Source organism: Mastigoproctus giganteus, chromosome 2, assembly GCF_048544385.1.
Source record: "Mastigoproctus giganteus isolate SK-2022 chromosome 2, ASM4854438v1, whole genome shotgun sequence".
In the NCBI taxonomy this organism is placed as follows: Eukaryota; Metazoa; Arthropoda; class Arachnida; order Uropygi; family Thelyphonidae; genus Mastigoproctus; species Mastigoproctus giganteus.
In genome coordinates this window covers 35,976,163-35,998,603 of record NC_143576.1, presented here as the reverse complement: position 1 = coordinate 35,998,603, position 22,441 = coordinate 35,976,163, and the positions used below count along the sequence as shown (strand labels likewise).

The following is a 22,441-nucleotide window of genomic DNA, read 5'->3' as shown; positions in this document are numbered from 1 at the left end:
AAAACGCTCCCATTTCACCCCTCCATTCGTTCCAAATACCTGTCCAGCTCAGCCTTAAATTTATTTAGACTATCAACTTCCACAACAAAAGATGGAAGTCTGTTCCACCTATCAACTACCCGCTGACTAAAGGCAAACTTCCACACAATCTATCCTCAATTTGAATTTATGCCCTCTCAGGTGATTATTCTGAGCAAGAGGAAGAATCCCATCAGCATTGAGCATGCTCAAAGCTTTATACACCTCAATCAGATCACCTTGCAGGTGCCTAGTCTTCAGACACTGCAATTTGCAAAACTTAAGCCTTTCTTTGTAAGAGCAACCCTTTGTTCCATTCACTAATCTTGTTGCCCTTCTCTGTACTCGTTCCAACAGCCCTACATCCTTCTTAAAATGAGGCCTCCAGACCTGTATACAGTACTCAAGGTGTGGTCTGACCATTGCCTTATACAAGGGGATAATCATCTCCTTATCCCTGCTAGAAAAATTCCTGTATATCATTGACAAGATACCATGAGCTACTCTTGCAGATTGTCTGCACTGCTCAGAAAACTTCATATCTGCCTGCACAATTACCCCAGGTCCTTTTCACTCTCTGCCACTGTCAGTGTAGTACCACACAGTTGATACGTTACTCTGGGGTTACTGCTTCCTATATGCAGTATTTTACATTTGTCAATGTTAAAACTTCAGTTTCCACCTCAGCCCATCTGCTAAACTTTTCTAAATCCTGTTGCAGCAGTGTACTGTCATTCGTGTCATTAACAACCCTACGAACCTTCGCATCATCTGCAAACTTGGACATTAAGCCTGATATACCATCATCAATATCATTAATGAATACAGAAAACAACAATGGACCCAACACTGAACCCTGAGGGACTCCACTAATAACATTGATTACCACCCTGTCTTCTCCCACTCAACTATTCCTTTATCAATAGCAGCAATTTGCCTCCAATGCCGCACTGCTCCAATTTGTGCAGCAGTATCAAAAGCCTTTCTAAGATCCAAATATATGATATCAAAGTTATTCCCTGCATCCAGTTGATTTGTGACCGCATCATAGTATCCAATCAAATTGGTCAGACAAGATTTCCCCTTAACAAACCCATGCTGTGTCCTAGCTATATCTGAAGTCTTGTCTAGATGATCCTGCAATGCTTCTTTAACCAGTGCTTCCATTAATTTCCCTGGAACAGAAGTTAAACTAATGGATCTGTAATTATCCGTGTCTCCCTTTGATCCTCCTTTGTGGACTGGAGTTGCATTTGCACATTTCCAGTCCATGGGTAGCTCCCCTGAATCCAAGGAAGCTCTCATAATTAGTTGTCAGTAATCAACATGATTTTTCTTGCTCTTTTGCTATACGCTTGTCTAGTTTTAATATCCATCCTTCGAAAATATCACTTGTCATCCATGCTTTTTTTTTTTTTTTATTAAAGGCTTAGTCAACTTCCAATGATTTTGTGCCTCTAAAACATCTTGGGTTTTTTGATTTTGATCTGATGACTAAAAGTCAATTTTTCACTTCCTGTTATATTGGCTCTGAATAGCACAGTGAATATTTCTTTGCTTTGTTTTCAGCCAAAACATTTATCGTTTTTGAAAGTAAGTATTCTATTCAGAAACATTTAAAGAATAAACCCATTTCATCAGCATTAAAAACATCCTTAGGTTCATATTCTTCCAAAATTTTCTTTAAGGTGTTGTTCTTCCAACTGTTGGAATATTCTTCACTTACATCAACACTTTCTCCACAAATAGCCTTTTCCACAATTCTGTGGCACTTCTTAAATTATGTATGTCCAGGAGACTGCAAATTTCAGAGCTTACTGCTTAATTATTGGAGCTGACATTGCTATATGCTTTTCATGTGTCATTGCACATATTTTAGAACAGCTTTATCAATATCCTCATATACACACAACTTAATGTGCTTCTTGTCTGCTCCTCCTTCATTTAAAATTGATTCTAGATTTTTTAAAATCGTGGTTAAACTGCTTGCAGGTATACTATATTTCTCTCCAATATATTTTTTTACTTAAAATCTGGTCAATATCATGAAGAATCTTGACTTTATCATTAATACTTAAACACTTTCTCTTTGACATTGTTTCTGCACCGGTAAAAATTACTCAGTTGCTAGAGGCTATAGCTCACTGCTGATACATACACCGTGTAGCCACAGCAAAGTTCGCTGCATTTGCCATATAGTGAATTGTTAGCACCACCTACTCAATGACGCTCGCATGTCAATTCAACAGCATCACGTGACCTTTCCTAGCAATCACTTTGAAGAAATATGCGACTTTGTGAATTTCTTTTATTCTGCTTTCATTCATATATACATGAAAGAAAATTTATTGTTAATGTATACTGTATGTCAATTTAAGAAAAAAAAATAAAAAAAATAAAAAAAACCAAGATCATATAGTCTATGTGACTGATGACAAATTGTTCTAAAAGAACAAAATTTAAAATATTTCATGAAACCATCTACTGGGAGTCCAGTTAGATGAAAACTATCATATGTATAATGACTGACAGGAAGGTCACATGGTACGGCTGAGGTGAGAAGCGAATGTCACTCAGTATGTGTTACTAAAAACAACTACTGAAGCATTCTATGTATTGCTGCCACAGAGTGCTAAAGGCACCCCCACAGTGAATTTTGTTTTCCCCCTTAGCCAACATCAATTTACAAACTACCCGATTTATTGCAAGGTTTATGACCACTTTTCAGAAAACCCATTTCGTTTTATCCGTGTAATAAAAATGAAACAAAGATCCTCCTATGGACATCAATGGCCACAAACAAAGTGTAGAAAGCAAAACAGATATAAAGAAAAAAAAAAGTATTTTAGAATACTCAGGCAAGCTAGGAGAGTAATGTCCCAAACCTCTTAGAGGGGGCTCTGACTAAGTAAGTGTTAGCAGAAAAAGATACTAATACCATATGCCTATTATATAGAAAGTAATGTAAGGATGTTTTGAGAGGAGAGAGAGAGAAAAAAAAAAAAATGTTTAACCATCAGATAAGTAAGATGATTAAGATTAGAAATTAACCGCAAATAGTAGCAGAAAATTCCAGTTGGTAAATCCTGGGAAAATCCAAAAGATAAAGCATGAAAGGTGTAGTATTGGAAAAATCAAACAGTAATAGAACTATAAAGGTTGTTGGAGAATGTTTGAAAATGGCTGCAAAAATATGTGACATCTATAGTTGTTTTTAGCCTATTACGTATGCACTACTTAAACAAGTGGAGCTTTCTAAAAGGCATAATGTAAAGACTAGTGCAGTTTAAAGTGCCAAGGGAGAAAAAAAGTGTATAATTGACAGGAGAGTAAGATGATTAAGAAGGTTAGAAACTGTTTGCAGAAATTTCAGTTGGAAAATTCTAAGAAAATCCAAGAGATAAAGCATGAAAGGCATAGTCCTGGAGATATAAAATGGTAACAGAACTATACATGCTGTTAAACACATACAAAATGATTAATATTGCCAAACAATTATAATTACCAGAATTGAAAGGAAAAAAATGAAAAACTGAAATGCAAAAAATGAAAAACTGAAAACTAAAAACTAAAATGCAAAAAAACTTTGCATTTCACTTCAGGATTTTATAATCTAATTTTTTAGATACAATATTAGTTCTAATTCACCAACCTACCCTTCCTTTAGATTTGACTTTTTCTGCACACACTGATTTATTTCAGTTTTATTATATTGCTAATTTAATCGCAAACACTGCATTGGGACTACCCTCCCTAGTTTTATGAAAGAATTTTACTGCTTTTACTCTGTCAATTTAAAAAAAAAAAATTTTTTTTTTTTAATACTGTTATTTTCACTTCCTTTTAATATATATTTTTTTTTTATGTAGCTATACGTAGGTATAGAAACACAGTTTATTGATACGTAATCAGGTATAGTCCCTCCGAAGAAGTACCTGCATTAGGTATCAATCTTTTATAGCAGGGGTGGCCAACGAGTCGATCACGAATTTAATTTCGGTCGATCACGACGAATTTTAAATATACAGTCATCCCTCGATTTGTGCAATGAAATTTTTGAGATGGTAGATCGCGGCACATTTTGAAGGAAAAAAGTAGATTGCATCGCAAATTAAGTTGGCCACTCCTGTTTTATAGCATGCATCAAAAATTTTATATTTTATTTTACTGTCCTTTTTTCCCATATTTTTAGATTTCTTAAAAAAAAATCCACCTCTTTATTTGATGCTTGCTATTTCTCTGAAATTATTTATTTTTCCTTTATAGCTTCATTCTAACTAATTGGCTTACTAATTCAGCCTGTAATTTCTTATGATTCAATATATCATTTAGGTTTTTTCACATTCTTTCCTTTGTCATCTACCTTTAATGCTTCTCTTTCTTTCTATCCTTCCTCTACTGGTTTTGGTAACTTGTGCTTTTTACACCTCCATCTGTCAGCCCTTTCTCTCACTTAATTATTATAATTATATACTTTTTGTATCCTTTGTTGCTGCTTAGTGCACTTAGGTGAATTTGCCATATAAACTTTTATAATATAATTGAACACTTACCACAGTCTCCATATTGTGTGAAGTAACAAAAATTCCATGGATTTGTCTAATGTTTGAAATGCGGTGATTCCGTAACTACTATTGGTCTTGTGGTTCTCTGTCGAGGTGGGGCATAATGGTCAGTCTATTTTATTTTCATTTTTGTTGGTCCATTGCTGTAGTTAGTTTCCATCTACAATATTAGTGACATTTCATATAATTTGGACTTGGGGCCATCAAGGGGGTGCCACTAAATTTTATTTAACATGCTTATCTAAAATATTTTTGTTACTTGGTTTTGTATTTTGGCTTTTATAAATTACTTTAGGAGCATTCCTTCTACAATACCCTTTATCTTGATTACCTCTCCCCCTTTGTTTAGTTTCATTATGTACCGCTCTACTGGTTTGTCACGCTACTGGCATATGTTTTATTTTTACCTTTTTTATTTACCCTTATTTTAGTTTATTATAAGCAGCATGTAGTAGGCTATGATGCTTGCAATACTTATTTTCTTTTTCTTTTCATCATTATTAGTTAAAGTTTACAATATATATACAGACACTCCCCGACATAAGCACTTGCAAATTTGATTGAATTTGATTGAAGCAAAAAAGAAATGTTTGACGAACATGTAAATAGAATTATTTATTCAATTTTTTTATCTCATGCGCAGAAAAAATTACAAAAGTGTAAAAAAATTTTAAAAATTTAAAAATTACAAAAAGAGAGATGAGACAGGCATAACGTCAGCAAGTTTTACCTTTTTAGCATTGTTGCCAGAATTAACTCTCCAGCTGATAAGCACGCTGCTGTGAAAGTTCAGGGCTGTGGAGATTTAGAAGAGGTTTTTCCAACACATCACAAAATTTCTCTGCAGCTGCAGAATCAGCACTGGCGACTTCACCACATACTTTAATGTTTTGGAAAGCAGCACAATGCTTGAACCTATTAAACCACCCATTGCTTGCCATGAACTTGGCTTGGGTTTCACTGTACTTATCCTTAACATCTTCATAAATACTTCTTGCTTTTGCTTGAATGGCCATTGGACTCAAGGGGCACTTGCTTCTGAATCTGATTTTGCATCCATATTATTAATAGCTTTTTCATCTTTGATATAGCACCTGAACGCTGTTTTGTGATCACTGTTGTTCTTAAATGCATCGATCCTTTAACATGTTCTTTTATACATGCACTGTCCCTTAAAATAGTATTCACTGTTGAAAGCAGCGAGACCTAATTCCATGCAATAGACAACAAACTTTGTCCTGCTTCGTACTTCTTAATTAATCATCTTCATTTCTAAATCAATTTTGCTTTGTTTCCTAGCACTGCCAGCACTTGCACTTTCTGTTGGTCCTTTTCCCTTCACCATTGTAATAAGTAAATAGGAATGAAGAGAAGATTCCGAAAATTTATTTATGTTTTTCATATGATTGAAGATTTCAGTGAAGGGGAACTCATTACCCATAATACTGTAATGTAAAAACCCAGAGAATTCCGGTTATCGGTATCATCGCAAATGCAATAAGATCGAGTTTATTACCCATTTATAATAGACTGTGCTAACAGAAAAGCCCAATAAACCGGAAAGTGCAAATTGTTTTTATTGTTTTATGGTAGTGACCACCAGAAATGTGTTTTAAAAAATATCACAAAGGCGTTCAAAACTGATTCTTATAATGGAACTTATGATAACGATGAAAGTGTAGTGCAATTTCCATTATAAAAATGATCTTTCAGAGATATAAATAGCTTAGTTATACAGCGAAAATTTCAACTTCCAAGGTCTTGGAACGAATTACCAAAAAAACCGATGTGTTATTGGGTTCAACATTAAGATATTTTCATGATACCACCATTTATTCCTACGGGATGCAAAATACGTTTCCACGATTTTTTAAAGTTTGTACTAGTCTGAAAAAACTTACATAAAGTCGAATTTCCGTAAGTCGAGTATTACATAATCCAGGGAGTGGCTGTATATACAGGGTGTTTCAAAAATGATGGTCAATAATTTAAAGGTGAAAAGTACAAACTAAAATAAGCAAAAAAAGTCCTAGTGAACATCAGGCCACAAATGAACATTTTCTGTTAAGATCTGCCACTGACTATGGGAGCACTCGTTTAGCAAAAAGTAGCAATTTGTCTCCAATGCCGCACTGCTCTAATTTGTGCAGCAGTCTTCCATGTGCAACAGTATCAAAAGCCTTTCTAAGATCGAAATATATGATATCAAAGTTATTCCCTGAATCCAGTTGTTTGTGACCACATCATAGTATCCAAACAAATTGGTCAGACAAGACTTCTCCTTAAAAAACCCATGTTGTGTCCGAGCTATAACTGAAGTCTTGTCTAGATGATCCTGCAGTGCGTCTTTAACCAGTGCCTCCATTAATTTCCCTGGAAAAGAAGTTAAACTAACAGGTCTATAATTACTTGTGTCACCCTTTGATACTCCTTTGTGAATTGGGGGTCACATTTGAACATCTCCAGTCCATGGGTACCTCCCCTGAGTCCAAGGAAGCTCTCATGATTATGGCTAAGGGATTGCTTACTTCCTTTGCTGCCTCCTTTAATATAACTGGATAGATCCCATCCACCCCAGGTGCCTTTCTTGTGTTTATCTTCAACAATTTCTCCTCCACTTTCCTCTCAGTTATTACAAAATCATCTGGCTCACTGCCAGAGTTTAGTTCACTTCTGGCATTCCCCTCCCTGAATAACTCCTCATGTGTGAATGTAGATGCAAAATACTCATTAGTTTCTTAGCCACCTGAGCAGGATCATCAACAGTTGAACCATCGATATCCAGTAGAACAATCTTATTCATCTCCTTCCCTCTAGAGTTTACATGGGTAAAGAACTCTTTGTTTTTCTTTGCATCCTTTGCTAAAGATTTCTCATAATCTGCCTTTGCTTGCTTTTATTTCTAAAAGCTTTTCTTTTATATTTATCGTAGGCTTCCATGTCATCCACTAATTTATATGTACCCCATGCAGTTTTCTTCTCTGCCACATGTCTCATTAGTTCATCTGACATCCATTTAGGCCTAAACATTGAACAATATTTCTTAGTTGGTATGTAAAGCCTAGTAGCTTCTAAGATTAATTCTTTGAATGCCTCCCATTTTGAATTTGCTGTTGGTAACATCATCAGTTGGTCGCACCATATAGAATTTAAATACTGTCTCAGACCTCCGTAGTTGCCTTTATGAAAGCAAAAACCCTTCCCTTTACCCTTGATAGTAGTTACCTCTTTGAGTAAATCCCACTTCAGCACACTGTAATCACTGCCACCTAGTGGTTCCTTCATCTGCAGATTCTTCATGCATGAAGAATCACTACTGATCAAGAGTATTACTCCCTCTAGTTGCCTCCCGAACATGCTGATGTAGAAAACAATCATCCAATAAATCCACAAAATCCTTGCTAGTATGTGAGTGACCAACCCACAAATTCCAGTCAATATCCGGGAAATTAAAAATCCCCCATTATAAGACACACTGATATACTGGCCCACTATTTCCCTGTACAGTTTTTTATTATATTCATTAGAGTCATTAGGCCTATAACACACTCCTACTCTCAATTTTGATTTCCCAGTGCTTCTGTCACACCAAACTGACTCGACACTGCACTGTCCAGCAATTCCAACTGGCTGTACCTCCTTGGATTTTATGTGTTTCTTAACTAACAGCATAACCCCCTCCTCCCTTCCTATCCTGTCTATCCTTCCTGTACACATTGTACTCCCTAAATTCCAGTTCTGCATTCCTTATATCTGTGTGACACCACATCTCTGATATCCCAACAACATCAGCCATTGATGTTTTGACCAACACCTCAAATTCATTTACCAAACTCCTAGCATTGGTGTACATGCAAGTATACATGCACCTGTTCCTATTCTTAGCTACCCATGGCTTTACTTGTGGTACAAGTAAACCCATGTGTTTACTTGTAAGATAAAAACCACAACTGGTTTTTATCCCAGCAGTCTCTGAAATCCCCTGAATCTTTTCCAGGCTGCTGCTCATTCTAATAGAAGCAGTGCAAGAATCACTTTCACCTCTGCCAGCGGCTACTGTTAATCTATTAGTCCATGTATTCCCCCAATCTAGCTGTTTTCCGACCCACCTAACACTGCCTCAATAGCACCAGCAAATATTCTTGCACCCTTTTTATTTAAGTGTATTCTCTCCCTGTAGAAGCAGTCTCTCCTGTTAACAAGCACAGACCAGGCTGAGAAAAATTCTACCTCTTGAGCCTTGCTCAATCTCTCCAGGGCTGAATTGATCGACAAGGCTCTCATCATATACTCCCTCCTATCATGTCTGGGCAGAATTGCAGACACTTTCAAATTCAACCCTAATTCACGGCTTTTTTTTTTTTCAACAGTGACCTGTACTTGTTTAAACATCATAACTTTTAAGCAAGTCTGATTAAATATAATTTTTTTTAAAATATAATTATAAAGAATTGATAATTATAAAAAATAGAGAAACATTTTTAATATTTATATATCAATAAATCAATTACATATTCTACACAGAGTTATGTGTTTTTATCTTACTTTACTGAAAATGAGTTAAAAACAGCCTGCTCTATAGGGATTTTGGGAAGGAATGTTACAGAAGCTTAAAAAAAAAGAGAAAAAAAACATACCTCTTCGAACACACCAGCCTTATTAGCAAATTCTCTTATGACATCAACTAGCTTTAATGTGCAGATGCTGAAAGCTTTTATAATTCTATCTTCGATTTGCTGTGGCTTATGTAAATACAGGTTGGTGAAAACAGTTTGTGCCAGGGAATGACCCTCTAACCACGTGACCTTTAGAGGAGAATAAGTTAGTTAGCAGTCACTAGAGATGAACTTCTAAAAACTAAAATTAGAACTTTTGATAACTGTGTTAGGTAATACTGCTAATGATTATTTATTTATAATAGCTGCTCAAAAAAAGCATACATAAATATCTGTCACCTTTAAATTAAAATCACAGGAACTCCCCGACTTACGTAAGGGTTCAATTCCGTGGAACGCAAGCCTTACGTAAAATCCACGGAATGTCGGATTTTACGTAAGTCGGAATTTTCCCCATGCTTGTGCAGCACTTGTAACTGTGCTCGCTGAATTGATTGAATTAAAAAAGAAATGTTCGATGAACATGTAAATAGAATTATTTATTGTATTTATTCAATCTTTTATCTCATGCGTAGGCAGAAAAAATTAGAAAAGCATGCAATTTAAAAAAATTTCAAAATTATAAAATTACAAAAAAAAGAGGAGACAGGCATAACGTCAGAAAGTTTTACCCCTCGAGCATCCGTGGCAGAATCGACGTCTTCAAGTGATAAGTACGCCGCTGCAAAGGTTAAGGGCTGTGCAGATTTAGAAGGGGTCGGCTGCTCAACCTTACGAAAGAACATATTAATGGATGACTGTATGGTGGCTTTTTTTCTTTTCATCGTAGATTTCTTTGTAGCAAGCAAGCATATCATTCACCCCTCTGTTAACTTTTAAGAATCTTTCACCGCCAGGATCCATCTTCTCAAACCTCGCCATTGCCGATGAAATTTCACGAAATGCCACTGCCACCTCTCTCTCTCTCTGGTGATGGAGTGTCTCGGCTCCTCATTTGGTTCATCTTGAGCTTCGTCAGCATTTTCTTCTTTCACTATCGCTGCTTGCAAGTCAATAAGTTTTTCGTTAAATAATCCCTTCTCTTATTCCTCTATTAACTCCTCCACGTCTTTGGCATCAACCTCCAACTGAAGTAGCTCTGCAACCTTTACAGTCTTATCTGTAACCTCTTCATATGATTTGTCTTTTTCAAATCTTTCGAAGCCTTTTACGTGCCGTGAGCATATTTTCTTCCATGCACCATTTAAACAACTTTTAGTAATTTTTGCCCAGGCCTTATTAATGTTTAAGATGGTGTGGAAAATATTGTAAGATTTCCAGAAGTCTCTTAAGGTAAAATTTTTCTCATCGTCTACCGCAGACATTGCATGAGCAAATGTGCATAAATAGTATGCTTTTAAATTCAAAATAACACCCTGATTCCTAGTTTGGATGAGCGAAGTCATGTTTGGTGGTAGAAATGATTCTCACGTTCGAATTGAAATCATCTAGATGCATAGGATGTCCAGGAGCATTATCTAATAGAAGCAAAATCTTGGAAGGAATGTCGTTGTCTTTACAATATTTTTCAACCTTGGGAATGAAGCAGCATTTCAACCAATCATCAAAGAGAGATACTGCTATCCATGCTCTCTGGTTCGATCAGAAATGCACGGGTAGGGTGGCTTTATCAATGCCCTTAAATGCACAAGGATTTCCAGAATGTGCAGTGGTTTTAATCTGTAATCTCCCGCTGCATTAGCCCCAAGCAAGAGCGTGGCCCCATCTATTGATGCCTTGAAACCTGGCATTGTCTTTTCCTCTTTGGCAATGTATGTTCGATCTGGCATTTTTTTCAAATATAGAGCATCTCGTCAACATTAAAAATTTGCTGCGTTGAATAGCTGCTTTCATCAATAATTTTTTCCAATACATCACAAAATTTCTCTGCAGCTGCAGGATCGGCACTGGCAACTTCATCGCATACTTTAACGTTGTGGAAACCAGCATGATGCTTGAACCTATTAAACCACCCATTGCTTGCCACGAACTTGGGTTGGGGTTCACCGTTATAATGATTCGCTACAATGCTGTTCTTATATTATAACTCGTATCTGACTATAACGTTCTTTTATAGATTGCATTTTTGGCATATTTAACGAAATTGTTTTATTTTATGGTGTTGACAGCTTGAAAATGAATAGCAAAACAGCATTAAAACCTTTCCCACGCTCAGTGAAATTTTTTTGCACGCTAATTTAATTGCAGTACAGTGACTTGTTACGTAGTTCCGAGATCAACATTTTAAAAAATGATCAAGTATATTGCTTGTGATATTTGCGTAATATGCATTTATCCGAAGTCTAGTCATCACTCAGTACAGTATTAGACATTGTGCATAATGGACAGTTTACTCGAACATTGTATCGTAATTAATGCAACCAAGGCAGTTACATTTTCGAAGAGTTAATAATGGCCGATAAGAATGAAAAAGCAACAACTTCTGGGAATAGTACGAAGACTATAAATGTAAGAAAAAGACTAAACTTGAAAATTAAATTAGAAATTTTGAAGCAAATCGATTCCGATCAAAGACAAGCGGATGTGTGCCATAATTTAGGACTTGCAAGTTTAACTGTAAGAACAACTATAAAAAAATAAAGAATTAATTTTAGCAGCGGGAAAGATAGCTGTTCCACTGCAAGCAACTAGGGCTAGGCTGGCTATTAGGATTGAAATGGAGAGACTTTTAACTAATTTTATTGAAGATGATATCCAATGCAGAATTCAGTTAAGTTAAATATTATAAAAAAAAAAAAAAAAAGAGAGAGAGAGAGAGAGAGAGATTAGCATATATGATGATCTAAAGAAAATTCATCTAAAAAAAAAAAAAAAAAAAACGTAGAACCATTTAAAACTAGTAAGGACTTTTTGAATAGATTTAAAATCCAGGGAGAAGCCATAAGTGCAGAACATAAAAAAGATCTTACTCATTATACCAATCTATCCTAGCTTGTATAATAGACTCTCATGTTGGATAAAAATCAAATGATTTCCTAAAGTTCAAATAAACAATGTCAAAATTATTTCCTACATTCAACTCACAAATGCCACTTTCAAAATAACTAACCAGATTTAGTTAAATAAGATTTTCATTTTATATAAAACTGTGCGGTGTTTTCCTCAGAATAATATTTATATCTAGATGTCTTGTGGATACATTCTTAATCACAGCCTCCATGATTTCTTCTATAACTAAAGTTTGACTCACTGCAATGTAGCTACTTTACTCTTTAAACCTTAATGTACTGGTGATATCTTGACACTTCTCCCATCCAAAGGAATCTCCCTTAAGTTCAATGACACCCACCTAATTAATCTTAATGATTCCATACGCTCTTTCACCACCTCCTTCAAAATAACTGGGTATATGGTATCAATGTCAAGGGACCTTACTTGCCTTTGGGTTCAAAAGTTTTTGTACAGCCCTAATTTCATAGTGCTCAGCTTCACTAGCACAATTTCCTCCTTCCTTGCTGCAAAGGGACTTTCATTGTTAAAGACAGTACCTGCTGAATTCACCAGCAACATCAGCTGGGTTATAAGCAACTTTTGCATTTGCATTATGCAAGTGCATCTGATTCATTCGTTTCCTCTTTCTATTCACATATGTGAAAAACTTCTTGTGCCTGAACTCTATTCTATGAGAGATCACTGTCTAAGAGATATCCTTCACCAGCCCATCCTTTCCTATGGTATTATTAAAGTACATTTGGTACTTTTCATCACTCTAACTTTCCCATGACATCTTTTTCTTTTCTATTAAACTAAAAAACTCCATATTCAACTACCTAGGTATCCTTCTCATACAACATTTTCTTACTTGTTCACGTGCACTTATAGCTGCTTCTTTAAAGATATTTCATGATTTCCCAATATATTAGTCCTCCCTGTGCCATCCGCCTGTTTGATAGAGGCCACATAGCACTTTAAATTTCATATTCCCCTTTCCTGATATTAAAACCCATGCCTTTACCTGTAACTACTGTGATCTCTCTCTCTCTCTTTTCCATAATACTGAAAAAACAACATATGTTCAAACATATTCTGTTTTCACAAAATAAGTTTTAAAGATTTTTTTTTTTTTATTAACAACAAGAAATCAATAATAAAAAATAATATTTTGATTTTTACACTTAAATAATAAATAACATAATAAAATAAATACAGTAAAAGTGTTATATTTAATATAAAAGATTTATGCTGAGATTTTAATGTCCTATTTCAACTTCTGCAAACTTTTCAACAACAATCAAATTAAAAATTATTTTATAATAATTTTCAATAGCCATTGGCTATTTTTCTTTGATTTTCTATAGAAATTCAAATCTAATGTCAATCTTCCATTGCAAATTAGAGGGGAAGAGGTTCAGACTGGATTGTAAGAAATTTCTTTTGGCCAGTAAGCTGTTAATTACACTACCCAACATGATTTTTACCTCAGGCAAATCAATGGTTGTTTCTGGTCAAGTTATGTATAGAATTTAAAATCGATCATAAAAATTTCCTATCGCATATCAGTTTTAAGATATAGATAGATAACTGGATTCTGTACAAAGATATCATTACTGTTTGAAATACAATTTTTAAACTTATTAACTTTTGATAGGTTTTGTTTATTGTGCTAAAAGTTAAGCAAGTACATCATTACTGTTCTTGCAATATAGTATATTTTGATTTTGATCCACTTTTCCAGACAAGTTAGTATTTTTATTAATTTCATTACACCATTTACTGTTCAATATACAGTGTATGATAAACTACACTACAAGAATTCATCTTCTGTTCAAATTTACCAGTTGCTTTTACTGTTTTTAGGTTAATGCATTGTTAAAATGGAGAAGACAAAGCACAGAACTTGCATCAATCACTCAGACAACTTCTGCTATGTTTGTGGACACTTAACCCCAAAAACTCAGAGGAAGGAAATATACAATGTCACAAAAGTTGCATATTCGTTGTACTTCGGCTGCAAGATCGGTGACCAAGAAAAAAATTGGGCTCTACATATCTGTTGTATTACTTGTACAATGAACTTAAGGCTGTAGTTATATGGCAAGCTACCTTTTGCCATCCTTATGGTGCGGCACGAGCCCAAGAATCATTTTGATGACTGCTATTTCTGAATGACAAAAATAAAAGGTATTTCCAAAACGCGCAAGCACTGCATCAAATATCCAAATATCCCATCAGCAATTAGGCCAATGCCACATGGTAAAGAACTGCCAGTACCTGTGCCACCAAAATCTTGGGGTATTGAAAGTAGTGATGAAGGTACAGAAGAAATCATTTTACCAGATGTCGCAGAACCATGTACTTCACATGATTTGGACTACGAGCCAGAAAAAGAAAAGGCCCCACACTACATTGAAAAAGAAGAATTAAGCGACTTGATCAGAAACTTGGGCTTACCCAAAGAGAAGGCTGAATTACTCGGATCCAGACTACAACAGTGGCACTTACTCGCCAAAGGTACAAACATTACAATAAAGCGTTTTCAGCGAAATGACGAGTTTTCAAGATATTTTGCAATGGAAAACAACATGTGTCTGCAAAGACATTGTTGGTCTTATGCATGAACTGAACATTGATCACAATACCTCTGAATGGCATTTGTTCATTGATGTGTCAAAGCTAAGTTTGAAAGCAGTATTGCTTCATAATGGAAATAATTTACCATCAATTTCTCTTGTTCATGCTGTTGGCCTTAAAGAAACTTACGATAGTATGTCCCAGATTCTTGCTACTATACGTTACAATGACTATGGTTTCTGTGGTGATCTCAAAGTGATTGGACTGCTTGTTGGGTTGCAAGGTGGTTTCACTAAATACTGTTGTTTCCTGTGTTTGTGGGATAGTCGTGCAACAGCCAAACACTACATCGCACAACACTGGGACAAGAGAGATGAATATATTCCTGGCAAAAACAATGTAAAGTGTTCCATTGGTTGATCCACAAAAGATTTTTCTTTCCCCCTTTACACATCAAGCTTGGGCTGATTAAGAATTTCACTAAGGCACTGGATAAAGAAAGCCGAGGATTTGCATATTTACTGAAAATGTTTCCAAATTTATCTCATGCAAAGCTGAAGGAAGGAATTTTCATAGGTCTTCAAATAAGAAAGCTCCTAAAAGATGAAGAATTTCAGAGAAACCTGAATGACATTGAACTGGCTGCATGGAGATCTTTCAAGGCTGTGGTACAGATTCCTTGGAAAGAGAAAAGAAGAGAACTATGAGCAACTGGTGACAAACTTGCTGAAATGTTACAAGAACATGGGGTGCCGAATGTCATTGAAAATGCATTTCCTTCATTCCCACCTGGATTTCTTTCCTGAAAACTTAGCAGATGTCAGTGATGAACAAGGAGAGTGCTTCCACCAGGACGTATCTGCAAAGGAAAAAGATATCAAGGTCGTTGGGATTCTGCCATGATGGGAGATTACTGTTGGTTCCTTAAATGGGAAAGCAATCTGGAGTATAAAAGGAAATCATTGAGACTCCTAAATACGGTTGATCTGCCAACCTGAACTGGACCAGCGTGGCAGATTAGGGTCCATTTCCCTCAGCATGAATTGTTGAGGAGGCTTCCATCCTGCAGTGGGTTGATAATGGCTGCAGTTTACTTTTTTTTTACCTTTATATCTTTTGATGTAGATGTGACAAAAGTAAAAGATTGATATTTTCATAATTAGGACATTAATTTTGTTCAGAATAACCAACTTTCATCCCAGAGATATGACGAAAAAAATTTTTTGTCAGGTAGTGTTATTGGAATAAATAACCCCTGTAGTGAGTACTCAAACCATTTTCTAGGTCTTCAACCCTTGCAGATACTAGGCACTAGTATCATGCAAGGGTTGAACTATCTTGTTTATCTTACCATAAACAATATTATTTCTTTTTTTGAATCTGCCAAGCCACCCATTATTGCAAACAAAATCCACATAGCTGAGCCAATTTTGCAGCTCTTCTTCTTCTTCTTCTTCTTTGGTCCTTAGCTGGCAGCTGGGGGAGGCGGTTGGCCACGCAACCAGTATGCTGCTGTAGGTGCCGCAGGGTTTCGGACTTGCTCTGTGATGTTCTTCCATACCTTACGATCCATGGCTTCAGTCCTGGCCTGGTTAAGGTCGAGACGTCGGCTCTTCAAGTCATCTTCCACTTGCTTGGCCCACGTTTTCCTAGGCGCGGTCCGTTGGATGCTCCATTGGGTGGGTCGTTGTCTCCAAAGGAGTGTGGATGGTATTCTGTTCGTGCCCATTCTACATACGTGGCCAAACCATCTGAGCCTTCGCTTCTGGATTTGGTCGGCAATGGTTGGTTGCTGTTGGCATCTGGCGCGGATGGTATCATTAGTGATGCGGTCGCGAAGAGAGATGCCCAAGATCTGCTGCAGGCATCGCATTTGGAATACCTCAAGTTTGTTCAAATCTAACTTGAGACAAATCCATGTTTCCGATCCGTAAAGAAGAATGGGCAGGATCAAAGTCCGGAAGAGTAGGATTTTAGTCTTTGTGGAAATGTTGGTCCTCTTCCACAGACACCATTTGAGCGAGGCGAACGCAGTGGCCGCCTGTCCAATTCTGCTGTGAATTTCCATGGTGGATGCAACTTTCTTCTCCTGGACCAGCGACCCAAGGTATTTAAAGTCCTGCACTTGCTCGATCTGGACGCCTTCGAGATAGATGGTGGCTTGCGACCCATCTGTTGTCAGGGCCTTTGTCTTACCAGCATTGATCTTCAAACCGTATGGCCGGGCAATGCGGGCAATGTCGTAGAGGATTTCCGTGGCTTCAGCGTCGTTACCGGCAAGGATAGCACTATCATCAGCAAACATCAGGTCAGTCACATAGTGATCCTTGTCATATTGTATGCCCTGTCTGTTTCTGAATGCTTGCCTCATAATGGCGTCGACCACGATGTTGAAAAGCAACGGGGAGGCTACATCCCCTTGGCGGACTCCAGTTTGGATGGTAAATTCCTCAGATAAATCGTTCTGGATGTGCACCTGGCTGGTTAAACCGTTGTATGCAGTTTGGAGGAGTGTGATGACTTTTCGAGGTACATGTTCAACCTCTAGTAGTTTCCATAAGGCAGGCCGGTGGACACAGTCGAAAGCAGACTTAAAGTCAATGAAAACAATGACGGTTCGCTGTCCACACCGGATCCTCTCCTCCATCAGCTGACGAATGGCAAAGATTTGATCACAGCATCCTCGCCCGGGTCTAAATCCTGCCTGTTCTTCTCGACTGGTTTGCTCGCGATGTTTTTGCAGTCTTGACTGGATAATCTTCATAAAGACCTTTCCAATGATGGAAAGGAGGCTGATGCCACGGTAGTTCTTGCAGTCCCGGTTATCACCTTTCTTGTGGATTGGTACGATAATGGCTTTCCTCCATGTTAACGGAATTTGTTCAGTGCACCAGATGGTTTTGAGGAGTGAGTGTAGTCGGCGAAGCAGTACATCTCCCCCGGCTTTGATCGCTTCTGTGGTGACTTGGTCCACTCCTGGTGCCTTGCCATTCTTCAGGGATTGTATGGCTGCTTTCACTTCTTCTACTGTAGGCTCAACATCGACCATGGAGACCTCAGGGGGGTCGATCGAGAGTGCTGTTGCTGGCGGTCCCTGAGGTGGGTCGTGATTATACAGAGCTTTGAAGAATTCACTCCACCGTTGCAGGCGTTCGGATGGTGATCGCACGAAGGTCCCATCAGCATTCTTGATGTTGTCACTAGTCAATTTAGTCTTTCCACTCAGACATCTGAAGGTGCAGTAGAGAGTGCGGTACTCGTTTTTGGATGCCGCCACTTCAAGATCGTCTGCCACTTGGTTCCAGTATGCTTCTCTTTCTGCTGTCATTCTTTGTCGGACTTCTCGGTTTAGCTGCCGGTACCGTTCAAAGTCGACCAACTTTGCCTGTTTCCGTTTGTCCACGAGGTCGAGGCACTCATCTGATATCCATGGTTGCGTTCGACGTCGGGCAGGTGGACATAGGGGCTTGGCACATTCCAGGATGGCATCAGAGATCTGCTTTTCTTCTTCATTTATATCCTCGGGCACGGCCAGCATCTCGAAGCGGTTGGATAGGGCGATCTGATATGCCTGTTTGTTGGCAGCATTCATTAGCTGCCTCCAGTCCAGCTTGGCTGACCGAGATGATCTTTTTGCATGCCGTAATTTGAGCTGCACCTTAGCCCGGATGAGGTAATGATCAGATCCGCAATCAGGTCCCCTCATGGCACGAACATCCATGAGTGATGAGCGAAATCTGGCATTGATCAAAATGTAGTCCAGGATTGCTGAGTCCTTGCCAGATGGATTTCGCCATGTAAGTTGATGTTTTTGAGGGTGCTGGAAATGGCTGTTTCCAATGATCAGGTTGTTAGATGCGGCAAAGGACAACAAACGTAGTCCGTTGTCATTGATCTTCCCATGGCCAAACTTGCCCATTGTTGTTTCCCAACCAGATCTGTCCACGCCAATATGGGCATTAAAGTCCCCTGCGAGGATGATCACTTCTGTCTGCGGAATTGAATCCAGCGTATGTTGGAGCTGGTTGTAGAAGTCATTCTTGGTCGGGTCCAGGCTAGTCTCAGTTGGCGCATAGGCGGAGATAATATGGGTCTTGATGGTGCCCTTGACAGTAAGGACTGCCAGGCGGTCCGATATTGGTTGGAAAGCGATCACACTACTGGTGGCCTGAGCATCGACCATAAAGCCCACTCCTGCTTCTCGTTTCTCGCCACCAGAGTAGAATAGCATAACCGCTTCGTTAGGTGCTGGTGGTTGGATGATCATCGTTCCAGACCCGGTGAGCCTTAATTCAGATAATGCTGCGATTGATATCTTGCACCTAAGTAGTTCTTGGGCAATGATTTCCTTTTGTCCAACGTGGTGCCCCGTTCGAACATTCCATTCGCCAATGTTAATTGTCTTTTTCGGCGTAGTAAGCTTATTGCTGTGGCCAGTGATCCACTTCACACCAGCACCTTGGGTCCCCAGTGCTGGCGCATTGGCTACCCCGTATGCGGTAACATTGTTATAACAGCTTGTTCTGTGGCCAGTGGTCCACTTCACACCAGTACTCTGGGTCCCCAGTGCTGGCGCATCGGCTACCCCGGATTGCAGCTCTTATTCAGTAGGGGGCCACTAATAGGAATACAATTTATTTTCAATGTAAACCAAATCAAAAGAGCCTTATCCGATCACTTTTATCACATTTATGCAATTTTTTTGCAATGCTTTTTTTGAAAGCACTAGTAATTCTTTCTTGATTTTTCCAAATGGTTGACACATTGATGAGTTCAGTCTTAACTTTTCGCAAATGGATGCCTTGCTTGATCCATTCTCTGTCACAAATAATTTTCACTTTCTCACTGATTGTCAATTTTTCTTTTCTCCCCTGCCATTTCAAAGTAAAAAAGAACTGAATTTAACAGCACAACAAAACCTAAACCAAAGAAGCAAATTTATTTTTTAAAAATTCCAAGTGTCTCTTCCAAGTTTTAAAAAGACATGTTTACACGCAAAGATTTGAAATTGCACCTAGAATTCTTCATTTCATCTGAATCTAAAAGCTGAATGTTTCTCACCGATACAGAAAAATTTCATCGGTTAATTTCTCTTCCTAGATCTGAAAATCCATAACAATAGAGAAGAGATACAGTACAAAAGAGGATTAAAAGACTGGGGAAAGAAAGCAAAATGCTAAATGCAGTAGTACACCCACAGCATTCGACATGCTCTATTCAAATGAGGTAGTGTGTAGCAGAATTATCCCAACCCCGCAGGCCTTCAGCACCCCATCACACAGGGCATTCAGGGATTTCCGCTATGCCACTGGACTATGCTCTTTCTGGTAGTGTACTGCATTAAAGAGTTTCTGAGAATCGTTAAGATAGTTATACGTAAATTGCTATCAGCAGGGATGTGGAAAGCGATAAGGTGGGAAATGTCATAAACGGACAAAACAATAATAGATCTTAGTCCCTCAAAGGGCAGTTCGGCCACTGCTTGTTGTAATGGCTTAAAGATTTGCTTGTTATACCTGTGAAGTTCTGAACTACTGTGATTGCTTTAACCATGCTCATTACAAATGAGTTTGACTGTACCTCGCAAACTGAAGGTGTTAAGAAAAAGCAGGATACTCATTTCAAATCAGTGTTAAAAAATATATACTAACCTCACCAATATTTGTAATGAAAAAATTTTTCATTGTTATTAAGTCCATTATATTGCACCTCTGTCAAGAATCTTGCTAATGCTTAGAAAGATACAGACCAACAAAAATCACAAAGGACTCAATATTAAGTCTTACTCTTGTATAATTAAGTGGCATGCATGTGTATATACATACATACTTACAGTTAGATACAACACTTTGTAATATGCTACAGTGGTAATTAGCCTATATTCAGGCAATTTTCTAATAATAAGTTAGAACATCAAAGAAACTTAAAATCACATAGAAATAAAATTAAAAACTATCTTCCTTACCATCTCTTGATTAAATGCTACTTAGCAATAATCAATTACTGGTAAGCTGTTTAAATGGTGCAATCATTAAAAACATTAAGCAACAATGACTTTTTTAAGTGTCACTGTGAGTTGGCACCAAGGACTAGTCAAGCCCTAAACTAGTTTTAATGATTGATTTTTCATTTCCTCTATAACTAAGTTAATATTTGTTGTTCATTTCAGTTTTCATTTCCTCCACAAATAAGTTAAACATTTGTTGTTAGTTATAGGAAATTTCTAATTAATTAAATATCCAAGTAATAACAAAAAAACAGGCAATTTTTATAAAGCTCTTACCAAGCATGCCAGTGTAGCATCTATAATTCCAATTTGTTCCTCTGTTGTGAGGTCCTGAATTTTAAGCTTATCTGCCTTCAAGTAATAATGAAATGCATTCATTTATTTACTTGTAAATGAAAAGTATACAATATGAAAATTTATGAGGAATAATAACTAAAAGCTAGTAACTTGAAAAAAAGATTATAAAATTTATTTAAAAAAAGTCAACAATCCTTTTTTAAATATAAAACTACATATGCTTTTACTATGGTGGAACTAACATGAAACCTCAAACGCACAAGTAAATCATTGACTCAATTCAAAAGAGTCCTCAGATTTTTAAGAGAACCACAAAAAAAAAAAAAAAATATATATATATATATATATATATAGGAAGGAAAATCATTTTGAATATTTTCGTTAGAAGGAAGGAAAATCGTTTTGAATATTTTCGTTAGAAGAAAGGAAGGAAAATCGTTTCGAATATTTCTGTTAGATTCATTTTAATAGTGTTAAATTAATTTTTAATTGTCTTAAATTGATTTGAATTGTGTTAAATTGGTTTTTAATTATTTATATTTTACTCTAATGTAAGTTGCCGATTTTTTTGGTTTTAATTTCTGGAGAGTATCATACGGAAGTATTCTACGTACTATATTGAGGTAAACTCCTCTTATTATTTTACAAATATTAATATCAACGTAGAATGTATTGAGTATTACAGCACTGATTCGTACTATCTAATATATATATATATATATAAAATATTGAGGATAATAATAGAAAATAATAGAAAAGGTAAATCAATCAAATAATACCATTCAGGGATTTAGGAAAACGCTGAGGATTTAAAAAAAAAAAAAAAAAAATTTTATCGCTTTTTACCCACAATCCAGATGACTTCAACTGGGGCCAACCACCCAGACTGAAGGCAAAAAACGACAAGAAGTTCTCTGTTTCTGTAATGATCAATATATGCCAAGTAATTTAAATCTGAACCAAATATAGTGATTAAAAATGGTTAGGAAATTTTAGAATCAAAAGTAAGAAATATAAGTAAATTATAAATAAATTATAAATGTAAGCATATATTAATCATCGTTGACCCAACAGAGAACGTAATTTAATGATTACAATAAGATTAAATATATAATACATATTACATATCTACTGTATCCAGGACATAATATAGTAACGATAATAGTCGTCAAGATAATATGTGATGGATACAGTAAAAATAAATAAAAATAATTAACCAATCAACTTAATCATTAACTTTTTTATTACTAATATAAATATATATATATACTTTTTTTTTTTTTGAATATGCTCCTGGTTCAGAGAACTTACCTTCCTTCTCTTTTATGGTGGGATTCCTTTCACAGAGTGCAGTGATTTCTCTCTCT

The 22,441-nt window shown here is 36.8% G+C and overlaps 1 protein-coding gene across 3 annotated transcripts in view; it reads right to left on the bottom strand.

Annotated features, from left to right (window-relative positions):
- The window catches only part of Naa35 (N-alpha-acetyltransferase 35), a 401,343-nt gene that overhangs the window by 285,008 nt on the left and 93,894 nt on the right, over positions 1-22,441 (bottom strand). The window contains exons 5-6 of one of the 3 annotated variants that reach the window (XM_090368451.1): positions 21,054-21,128; positions 9,221-9,388 (exon numbers count right to left, since the gene is read on the bottom strand). In XM_090368451.1, the coding sequence (XP_090224577.1) occupies positions 9,221-9,388; positions 21,054-21,128 (243 nt within the window). The remainder of the gene's footprint in view (positions 1-9,220; positions 9,389-21,053; positions 21,129-22,441) is intronic. The other 2 variants (XM_090368454.1, XM_090368452.1) reach the window with 2 other exon arrangements.